The 11,567-nt window shown below is 49.2% G+C and overlaps 1 protein-coding gene across 1 annotated transcript in view; it reads left to right on the forward strand.

Moving 5' to 3' along the window:
- The window catches only part of LOC123047057 (myosin-6), a 32,862-nt gene extending 23,762 nt beyond the window's left edge, over positions 1 to 9,100 (forward strand). The window contains exons 31-39 of the mRNA XM_044470553.1: positions 3,673 to 3,846; positions 4,054 to 4,203; positions 4,281 to 4,351; positions 4,438 to 4,537; positions 4,686 to 4,742; positions 7,320 to 7,376; positions 7,477 to 7,557; positions 8,413 to 8,498; positions 8,585 to 9,100. Coding sequence (XP_044326488.1) covers positions 3,673 to 3,846; positions 4,054 to 4,203; positions 4,281 to 4,351; positions 4,438 to 4,537; positions 4,686 to 4,742; positions 7,320 to 7,376; positions 7,477 to 7,557; positions 8,413 to 8,498; positions 8,585 to 8,699 — 891 coding nt within the window. The 3' untranslated portion in view covers positions 8,700 to 9,100. The remainder of the gene's footprint in view (positions 1 to 3,672; positions 3,847 to 4,053; positions 4,204 to 4,280; positions 4,352 to 4,437; positions 4,538 to 4,685; positions 4,743 to 7,319; positions 7,377 to 7,476; positions 7,558 to 8,412; positions 8,499 to 8,584) is intronic.
- The last annotated feature ends 2,467 nt before the right edge of the window (positions 9,101 to 11,567 follow it).

The following is an 11,567-nucleotide window of genomic DNA, read 5'->3' on the forward strand; positions in this document are numbered from 1 at the left end:
TTGTTGGCAGTCTTGTCTATCTAGCTGTCACTCGTCCGGACATCTCTTATCCGGTTCATATTCTGAGTCAGTTTGTCTCTGCCCCCACCTCGGTTCACTATAGTCATCTCCTTCGTATTCTTCGATATCTTCGAGGCACGATCTCTCACCGTCTATTCTTTCCTCGCTCCAGTTCTTTACAGCTCCAGGCCTATTCTGATGCTACGTGGGCTAGTGATCCTTCCGATCGCCGTTCACTTTCTGCTTACTGTGTTTTTCTTGGTGGTTCTCTCATTGCCTGGAAGACGAAGAAACAGCTTGCAGTTTCCCGTTCGAGTGCCGAGGCTGAGTTGCGAGCAATGGCTCTTTTGACGGCAGAGGTGACTTGGTTACGGTGGTTACTTCAGGATTTTGGTGTTTCTGTCACTACACCGACTCTGCTTCTATCTGACAGTACAGGTGCTATCAGCATTGCACGCGATCCTGTGAAGCATGAGCTCACCAAGCATATTGGTGTTGATGCTTTCTATGTGCGCGCTGCTGTGCAGGATGAGGTTATTGCTCTTCAGTATGTGCCTTCCGAGTTACAGTTGGCGGATTTCCTGACAAAGGCTCAGACTAGAGCACAACATGGCTTTTATCTCTCCAAACTCAGTGTTGTTCATCCACCATGAGTTTGAGGGGGGGTGTTAGAGTTATAATATAAGTCATGTACCCCTTTATATTTATCTCGTTGTATGAGGGGTTTCCTGCATATGTTCCACACCTGTACATGTATATATATATCGGCCTATGGCCTCATGGGAATACAAGTTGCATATTCCTAACAAGAGGGAGTGTTGAAATATATTGCCCGCCTCCCTCCCATCGGTTCGGACTTTTGGATGAGTTGGCTGGAGTATGAATTCAATATCAGACACTTTCACTGCCACTACCGCCCATAACCCCCCCCCCCCTCTTTGAAGCCAAGATCAACATTCACATATGACATCTTTGGATCATCATGGTCAGCCGTGCTCATCTCCATCTTGGTAAGAACCTTCTCGATCATGACCCTCAGCTCATCCTCAATAGCATGTGTTCCTCGATGACCTTTTAGCTCCATCCACCTTGCCTCCTTCTCTTGCTTCCTCCCAGCATCCATTTCTTTCGTTCCTGAGATCAAATCTTGGAGAGCATCCATGTAGGTAGCATCCTGTCCTCCTCTCTTCAACTTCTCTTTTCTCTTGCTTCCTCCGTGGAGGTCTACTCATTGGCGTCAGGGAGCTTGGAGGGCAACTTCTATCGCTCTCCTCAACATCAAGATTATGGCCGGACGGTGTGGGATACCGCGGCAGCTGGCGGTGACGGATAGAGGGGAGGGGCTTGCGCGTGCGCCCGCCCGGGGGGGGGGGGGGAGTGTTGTGGCCTTTGGCGCTGCTATCTTGCGTGTGGTGGTCTTCCGAGCTGCCTACCACATTGGGTCGGTACCGGGAGTGACGGTGCCGAGGGGGCGGATGGGAGTGGCAGAGGCAGTGGTTGGCATGACGACATCGTCTGCAGTGACTTCTGCTCACCGGCTCCGTGTCAGCCGGGTGCTGCCCTTGGTGGTGGCAACAGCAGCCTGGAGGTGGTGAGTCTGGGGTGGCTTGATGGGCGAAAATTTCAGCTTGCCAAAAAATGTTGGTATTAGGGTGTGGGGTGTCAGAGCATCTCCAGCCGTTCGGCCCCCCAGGACGCCGAAAAAGCGCTGTCTGGGGCCGAACCGGCGTTTAATTTCGGCATGGGGGCGATTGTGTTCCCAGGCGCCGCCCCCAAATCGGCGCAAACACGGCACAAACTCAGCGATTTTCATTCAAATTTTTACAAAAAAAAAGAAAACAACTACGCCTAGCCCTACTATGCCGCTGCCACCGCCCGCCTTCTACATGCCGAGGAGCCTGTAGAACCGGGTTTAGTCACCGCCGCCGCCGTCGTCATTGTCGCCGCTACCCTGCGTCCCGCCGGAGCCGCCACCGTCCTTGCTGCACCCCTGACCGGCCCGGGCGTGTCCTCGTCGTCGCTATCGAGGATGACGACGCCGCCCTCGTCGCGTCCGCGGCGCCGAGCTTCGCCCACTTGAGGGCGGTTTCGTCGTCGACGGCCATCTCCGCGCGCTCCTTCTTGATGGGGAGCAACCCCGACTCGGTCTTCGGCCGGACGAGGCGGAGGGAACGGGGGGAGGGGCCGCCCTTGTTGATGACGAGGGCGCCACCGCGGGTGCGGCGCCCAAGTGGCGTCTCCTGCGGCTCCGGCTTGACGGGGCAAAGCGCCGGCGAGCCGGAGGACAGAGAGCCGGAACCCGACGGCGACGACGTCGCCGTCTCCATTTGCCGCGGCGTCCAGGAGCTGCCGCGGCGGCGAGAGAAGGAGGGGGGCGCAGGGTACTCCAGGCGCGGCGTGTTGCCGACCTCGATGTGCTCGAGGACGGCTTCAAGGGTGCAGCCTGGGACGCCCCACCATAGGCGCCGTCCCTCGGAGTTGAGACGGCCACGGGGCTCGACGCCGTTGGTGGCGGCGACCTGCTCCTTGTGCCGCCGCTCGAAGTACGACGTCCACAGCGGGTTGTTGTCGGGGGCGAACCTCGGCTGGTTCCGCTGCGGATTCGGCAGCGAATCCCGGATGCGGGCGATTTCGGCGCGCCGGGCTGCTCCGGTGGGCGTGGGTGGCACCGGGACCCTGCCGGCGCTGAGCCTCCAGGTGCCCGGCACCCGCATGTCTGGGGGCGCCGGGTAGTCCGCCTCGTAGAGAAGGCGTGCCTCATCCTCGCGCAGATGGCGGGGGCCGAAGCCGTTCGCTGCTGCGCCGTCGCCTGGGAAGCGCTCGGCCATTGCCTTCGGCGGGGGAGAGAGTGGGAGGGAGAGGCGTCGGCGGCGAGATGTAGAGAGAAGGGCGTCGGTGGTGAGCTTTGTGCGTTCACCGGCGAGGGGGGCGGCTTTTATAGCTGCAGATGGGCGGTGGGAGAGCTGCCGCTGTGTGCCGCGTGGCGGGAGCGGGCGGGACACGCGTCGCGGCGCCTTCACTGTGCCGCCCGTGAGGCATCAATGGAAGGCTGACCGGCGCGGCAGCGCGGCAGCCTTGGCTTTGATTCCTGCTGGAACCGAGGCGATGAGGACGTCGAAGGCGGCGAGTCACTGACTCGGCGGGCCCACTCCTTTTCGCGCCAAAAACGTTTCCCCAGCGCGCCGGGTTCGGCCTGGGTTCGCCGGCGCCAAAATCGGCCTGAGCCGGCGAAAATTGGGCTTCTGGGGGCGCGGCTGGGCTGAATTTTCGGCGCCAGCGCGAAAAAAGGGGCCTGTGTGTGTGTGTGTGGGGGGGGGGGGGCTGTTGGGGGCGCGGCTGGAGATGCTCTCACACCCTATATGGAGGGGGCAAGTGAGAATATAGTGTATCACCCTAAAAACTACAGTTACTGCAAGTGGAATTGGTAGTCTGCTGGAGCAAAAAAAGTAGGCTTTTGGGAAGTTTTTAGGTATTGGGGGTGGAATTGGTAGCTTCTTGGAGATGCTACACTTTTCCCAATTAATACTTATATCTTATTTTCAATATAAATGAGTAAGACATTTTGTGCTCTGACTCTTAGCATGGCATGGCACTAGTGTTTTACTTCTTCCTGTGATTTGATGGTGGTCAGTACTTGATAATTGCGCTGTTATGCTGGTGTTTTATGGTCAGGTATTTCGTTCTTCGAACATTACTGTCGATATGGATCTTGTGCGTCAAATCGAAGCCAAGTATCCTGCATTTCTTTTCAAGCAGCAACTTGCAGCATTTGTGGAAGGCTTATATGGAATGATCCGTGACAATGTCAAGAAAGAATTATCTGCATTGCTCTTGCATGCTATTCAGGTACTCATGTGATCTTCGCCGGTTAATCTCATCTATTGCACATTCTGGATATGCATCTTTCTTTCACTAAGCCCCCATTATTTGTTAACTAGGCTGTCCTTTATTACGTTCGAAAATTTGCTATTTTGATGCATTCGCCAAAACATGTTTGCAATGTTCTACTATTTTACTTTTAGGGTTAATTTTTGGATTATGTTGGAACTGCAGGTCCCGAGAATTATAAAAGCCAGTATGGTAAGAGGACGTTCATTTGGGTCATCAAGTTTGAGGGGGCGTTCATTTTCAAATCAAGGTAGCTATTGGCTGGCGATAGTTGACAATTTGAATGAACTCTTGAATATCTTGCGAGAAAATTGTGTAAGTGTTTACTACTTACTATACATAAAATCCTCGCAACTAGTGAATAGTACTCTTAATATCTTCTCACATTTTAGGTCCCTGCTATTTTTATTCGGAAGATATTTACCCAGATTTTCTCATTTATCAATGCTCAACTTTTCAATAGGTAATTATCTGCTGATTCTTGCATTAGCTTTGCCATTTTCTTCCCAATGCATAAATTGGTTGTTCTGATAATGCATCGCTCTGCAGTCTTCTTGTGCGCCATGAGTGCTGCTCTTTTAGCAATGGAGAATATGTAAAACAAGGATTGGCACAACTAGAGGTGTGGTGTGGAGAAGTGAAACCAGAGGTAATCATATGACACTGCTTCATATATTTGAAATTCTAGTACAAGTGCATTATTGGCATAATCCAGTAATGATATTGCTAACACTCACGAAAATATAAAGATGGTCATATTTTTTTCCTGCTCCAACCTAACTGTTAAATGCTAACAGTATGCAGGATCTGCATTGCATGAACTCAGGCACATAAGGCAAGCTGTTGGTTTCTTGGTATGTTACTAGACATGTGCTTTTAATTACTAGACCAGTTCCCACGTATTATCATTGCCTATCTTTAAATTGCATTGCTCCAAGTTGCATACGGCATATCAAATGGTGAAGCTGTTGCAAGAGCTAAAGTCTGGACATAATATCAAGAGATAATGTGCACATTCAATAATTATGGTCAGTGTAAAACATATTACGGATTGAATCCAGTTCATAGGTGGTCTTAGAGTCCAAGATGTTGATCGATGCCGTACAAATGTTGCCGTACAAATGTACGAGTGTGATCAGTATAGTTAGTTTTCTAGGGTGTAACACTGCTTTCTTGAGTGGGAGACAAGGAAATATATCAATGTTTCATACTTTTTTTTCTTCGAGAAAACGCAAAAGACCTTTGCGTTTCATTTCATTGAAAAGATAGGGAGTCGGTTACAGTCGTCCTAGGACGAACAAGCAGCGGGCAAATACAGTGCTCAGTGCACATCCCATGAAGGGGGCAGGACTACTCTAAGACCCGTCGCTCCGGCGCTAGCCCAGCAGCCGGCCTCCTCCTTGATCCGGTCCATCAGCGTGCCAAGGGAGGGCGTCATGTTGTTGAAAACGCAGCTGTTCCTGTGCTTCCAGACCAACCAAGGCACAAGAAGTGCTACGGAATGCAGGGCCTTGCGTTGTGCGTGCGGCGTGCCAGCCTTGGCGTGCTGCCACCACTCCTTGAGAGTTGCATGTTGGTGGGGGGTCGGCGCTGGTATGCGCAGCCAGGCCAGGGTCTCATGCCAAGCCTGCCTGGATAAGGGGCAGTCGAGCATAAGGTGTCGCATCGTTTCCGGCGCCTGGTTGCATAGCAGGCAGCGCGGATGGTGTTGCAATCCGTGGCGTGCCAGCCGGTCGGCAGTCCAACAGCGATCCAGGTCGGCAAGCCAATGGAAAAACTTGACCCGAGGGGGAGCCCACGCCTTCCAGATCAGCTTCCAGGAGTATGAGTGTAAGGATCCCTGGAAGGTGGCCTCGTAGCACGACTGCGCCGTGTATGTGCCGCTCGCCGTCCACTTCCAGATCAGCCGATCAGGGGCATCGCTGAGTGTGACCTGCTGCGCCAGATGCCAGAGTTGTAGGTACTGACCAATCTCGTGAATGCCAAGGGCGCCTTGGATGTCACGGGCCCAGGAGTTGCCGTTGAGACCTTCCGCCACCGTTCTGACCTTGCGCCGGCGCGTGGGAATACATTTGTATAGCAGCGGCATGAGCTCGCCAATCGAGCGCCCATTGAGCCATCGATCTTCCCAGAACAGAGCAGTCGTGCCGTTTCCGATGGACATGCAGGTAGAGGCAAAAAACAGGGCGCGCTCGCTGCTGGAAAATTGGAGGTCCAGGCCTTGCCAGGCGCGGTCGGCGTCCGTGCGTGAGAGCCAGAGCCACCTCAGTCTGAGCGCGAGGCCGGCTCGCTCCAGGTCACGAACCCCAAGGCCGCCCAGAGCTAGGGGGCGAGTGACTTGACGCCAGTTCACGTGGCAGTGCCCGCCGTTGGCGGCGGCTCGCCCGGCCCAGAGGAAGCCTCTTTGAATCTTCGCAAGCTGCTGTAGCGTCTTCTTCGGGGGTGCGAACGCAAGCAGCTGGTGCACCGGGATGGCGCATAGGACGGACTTGACAAGCGCCAGCCTGCCGGCCCGGTTCATGAGCCAAGCTTTCCAGGTGGGTAGGCGCCCAGCGACCCTGTCGACGAGAGGCTGCAACTGTCCCGCGGAAGGGCGACGCGTCGTCAGGGGTATGCCGAGGTAGGTGACCGGGAGCGCGGCGGTAGCACATCCGAGGTTGGCAATCATCTCGTGGGCGGTCTGGTCCCCATGCAAGACGGTGGCGGAGCTCTTGTTGTAGTTCACCTTGAGCCCCGATGCTCTGCCGAACAGGTCAAGAATTTCCTTGACAGCGGTCACGTCGCTCTCTGTGGCATGGCAGAAGAGCATGACGTCGTCGGCGTATAGAGATATCGCCGGTATCGGTCTTCGCGGGTGTCAATGTTTCATACTTATGTACTACTCCCATTATCTCTACTTAAATGGCGCACATGTATTTCAAGGTTCGACTTTGACCATCAATTTGACCAACAAAACGTGGGTATGTCTCACAAAAGTATACCATTAGCACATGCAGGAACAACGAGGGTACCATGTAAATAGAGACAGGGGAGTAGGCTATAGGTTGAATATTTATATTGTGTTTTCTGAAAACTGATCTAAAGTTAAGTTACCAAAGTAACATTTTATAAAACTTAACAATATTACACATTTTTCAAATCCATATTGCTATCGGAGCAATGTTTTAAGTTCATACACCGAATTCATAATTCTACATATGGGCTGCCTAGGCCCTTTTGGTATGTCACCCTAGCCAGCAAATTGGCAATATTGTGTTATCGTATCTGCTTGATAAGGTGATGCAAAAAATGATGCGAATTTAGTTTCTTTTCCTGGCTTTCATTGATAAACCTGATATGCCAGTAGATGCTTGTATTTTATGTTCTATGTCTTGCATGGAGTTTGACATGAATGCTATATAGTCAATGCACATATTCTTGTTGTTATGCAGGTCATATTCAAGAAGTTCAGGATTTCATATGATGAGATAGTCAATGATCTCTGCCCAGTGAGTTATTTCCCTCCCTGTGTGTGTTGGGGGTGACATGCGCATGTCACATATGCAGGAACATATAATTAGACATTGCATTTTCTATGTTATTATGCAGGTGCTAAGTGTCCAGCAGCTCTACAAAATATGCACTCAGTACTGGGATGACAAATATAACACAGAGAGTGTATCTGAAGAAGTAAGTGGAGAAAGTCCAATCCTGTCATGTAATGATAATCATGAAAGCTGGTCTTCTTTGTCTACTGAATGTGATGCAGTTATTTACTCCATATTACAAAATATTTCCACATTGGTTCCTCTGTTCATCCAGCTTTTCATATCCAGTCCCTACATTGTAAAGCACCCCAAAGCCCAAACAGCTAAAATTTCCACTCTGTACTCAAATTTAGATAACCAAACTGAGCACAACCTGCACATGCTTTTTGCTATGCTCGGAGAGTGTGATCGTCAGGTTAAATTTGCACTTCACTGTGAGCAGCACATACCTAAAACACAATTTACATCTATAATTCTGGCAGTTCTTCCAACTCCACCTAAATGTAGTTAACAACCTGGGTTTATACCAGTCTGTGATTTTGTGAAGTTGTGAAAATTAGTCAAATATGTCAGCCCAAAAAATTCTACCTTATATGCAGCTTGGATGGACTCCCTCCATTTTTCATGGTAGCCATGGTGTTATTGTCTAGGAAACACGAGAGAGAATAATTAGTATGCATGTTAACCATAAATGAGTATTGGGGTCAAAAGAGGGAGGCAATCTTAATCTACGTGCAAGCCTTATTTTTTGAAAGAAGATTGAAAACACAGTATGCCTTTATATAAGCAACATTCATACAAGCCTATCGAGGTGCCGTTTCAAAAGTTTGTATTGCTATGAAGTGCCACTTCAAAGTTTTGAATCTATCCAATATCACTCCAAAAGCGTTTCTACATTTTCGTGTTGTTATCCTGGTTTCAAACTTTTAATCGACTTCTCATCCATTTATATGACATTGGGTAGGCTGGGGCTTATTGATTTGCTTCTTGATTGTAGGTTCTTGACGAGATGAGAACTTTGATGACAGAGGAATCGGGCCATAATGCTTCAGAGGGCGCCTTTTTACTGGATGATGAAATAAGGTACATGTGTTTTTTTTACAATGCCGGGCATACTTTCAAGGATATGCTAAACACTGGGCTTTTGGGTTTTGTTTGTTTGCTTGCAGCATGCCGATATCACTTGAGGAGATAGCAGATTCCATGGATGTTAAGGAATTTCAAAACGTGGCCCCACCATCAGAACTCGTCGCAATGTCTGCCTTCCAATTCTTGAAAAGTTGACAGGGCCCTCTCCCAATTCTTGAAAAGCTGGTCGAGCACTCCAAGATGCGGTCTGTTCGTTCCCTTGGACATATTCTGTGAACTGCGCCAGCAGATCTCTGTATTCTTCCGCATCAATGTTGTAAATTCAACCTAGGGTTTCCCTTCTGCCCTGCAGTCCCGTTGTGCCATGTAAATCATCATTCTTTCCTAGATAGGTTGGTCTTTTCTCCCAATTTTTTGTTGGTTGGGTTGGGTTGGGAATAATTTCTTCACCCTCCCAAATCCATGTCACAAAAAGAGTGGAATTATTCATTCTTTGTAGCATATGGAACAATGAGCAACACTTAACCATGTCTATCCATATTTTGTCACATTTGATGTGAATAACTGTATAGTTAAACTTTTTTTTTTCCAATTCATCGTTGTGTTGTGAATGTCTGTATTTCTTATAATTTCGGAAATTGTCACTTCACTTTTCTGTGGATATTTTTCTGCGGCCCGTGGGGTATTGTCTGTTTTCTTTTGTGGGAATCACCAGAGGGGGGGGGGGGGGGGGGGTGGATTCTGGGTTTTATGGAAGCTGAGGGACAAAATCCAGTTCTTTTTAGCTTCTACAACTGGGCCTTAGACACCTTACAAGTACCATGATAAATGTAGTGGCCTTTTCTTATCTATGCAAATCCGTATCTGGGTTTTATGAAAGCTGAGGGACAAAATCCAGTTCTTTTTAGCTTCTACAACTGGGCCTTAGACACCTTACAAGTACCATGATAAATGTAGTGGCCTTTTCTTATCTATGCAAATCCGTATTAGTTAATTGCACAAAACCACAACTTCACCTAGGATAAACAGAAATTTTGCACGCGGTGCGTCTGAAAAGAGTTGTAATATTGTTTTACCATTTTGCAGGCACAAATAGGCCATGGCGATGATGTTGGATAAAAAAGTGATGAACATGAAATTTATTCACCTTGACAAAAGAACAACTTTGCTTTGGGGGGTCATTGTAATCCAAGATAATATGTGACCTCCATGACCGGCGGAAGAGGGCCACTTTACACAAATTGAGATAGAACATTTATTTTGGTGGGATCTGAGTTTTTTTATACGGGAAGTCCAGCTGTCTTAGAAGTGACAGGACGATTGAACGACAGATAATTGATATACCAATATATCACTTTTTAGCTTTACCTTTTCCTCCTCACTTAATTTTCTTCTTCCTTGTGTTGGAAATATGAACAATTTACCGAATGATTTTATTAACAGAAATACTAGATAAAGGACGACCAGTATAGCAGTGATAAAACAAGTCATGCAATTTGACAAAGAGAAGGTAAACAACAACTTCATATATGAACTATAACCAAACACATCTAGAGCAGACAGTATAGCAAATTGCATATATGAAACAGAGTCTAACATATCTAGGGCAAACACTAAAACAAGGAACTGTAGCAGGGCCTCTAACAGAAAGAGGAAGAACACATACGGGATAACAGCAACAAAAGCGCTGGATTTGGGGTCGGTGTCCTCGCCAGCCATGTCGTCGAGGAGGTTGTCGACGTCGGGGAAGAAGTCGTCGTCAGGGAAATAGTCGTCGGAGTCCGGGGCGTCCGTGACGAAGAAGTCAGTAGTCGCGCTGAGCGCTCCCCAAAAACCTTATCACCCTTCTCCCATGCAGGACTCAAAGAGGTGGAGTTTCGGAGGCCTACTGTCTCGACCTGCGGTGCACGCCGCAAGCCGGGATGGGGAAGATCGTAGTAGCAGCGCAGTGCTCAGGAACTTTGTGGCGAGAGGAAGAGGACCTTCTGGTGCGTATCTCTGAGAGGAGCGTCCTTCCTTTTATAGGCGCAAGAGAAGGAGGCAAGAGGTTGCGCCGGGAGCTGAACAAGCAGCAGGCGAAGAGGTGCGCCATTTGTATTTAATCTCCACTACAACAAAACGTTTCAGCTTCCGCGTGACCTTTCGTATACCCGTCGTGCGTGGCAAAAAATTTAGACATCGACTCGGCTCATTCCCGCGGCGCGGCGCGACGTGACGAGGCGAGGCGAGGCGTGGCGAGGCGGGCGGCGGAGGAGGAGCGCGCGTGGATGTCTCTTTTGTTCTCATCCTCATACATGTGGAGAAAGAGCCTCCCTTATAAAGAGGCCCAACTCCCTCTAAACTAGCAATGTGGGACTAAACTTTAGTTCCATCTCTTGCCTTGCACGAATGGGCTGCGTGGGCCTCTAGGATTTATTAGGAATTTCTGAAACTGCTATTGGGCTAGGCCCAAAATAGACAAAATTCCAGCAATCCCCACCAGATCCCAGAGGCACACAAAATTTGTCTTTGGTTCCAAAACACTATTTTATATAACGGTACTGCAGCGGAGATTGTTAAGTTGAACTTCCACCTAGAACTCTATGCTACACTAGTAAGCAACTTGAACAGTGGACTGGGCCTTGAACTGCAAGTTTTCTGTGAATCTAGCTTCATATAAAGCCTTGACCGATACGTGGCTACCGTGGGTCTTCCCCGCGGGTGGAGCTTGTGCGTCATACTCCGAGACCTTTCATGAGTTTACTAGAGAGAACCCTCTCATAGATTGCGACGTTTAACAATCAGACTCATATAGGTGCGTTCTTCAAAAGATGTTCTGCAGGACGACATCTCTGCTTCAATGAGCCACTTAGAACACATTAAGATATACATCAACCTGCCATGCAGATTAGGAGAGTATTGCATCTTCATGGAGTGGTATTGGTAATAGTAAGGATACTCTCCTCTCAGTTGACCAACATCTTGTCTTCCACATCTAATTCACGGGATCTCCAATCACATAGACTAGGTTACCATTATGAACAACTCATATTGTGGGTCTCATACCCATCTCCCTCGATGCAT

This window comes from Triticum aestivum, chromosome 1A, assembly GCF_018294505.1.
Source record: "Triticum aestivum cultivar Chinese Spring chromosome 1A, IWGSC CS RefSeq v2.1, whole genome shotgun sequence".
In the NCBI taxonomy this organism is placed as follows: domain Eukaryota; kingdom Viridiplantae; phylum Streptophyta; class Magnoliopsida; order Poales; family Poaceae; genus Triticum; species Triticum aestivum.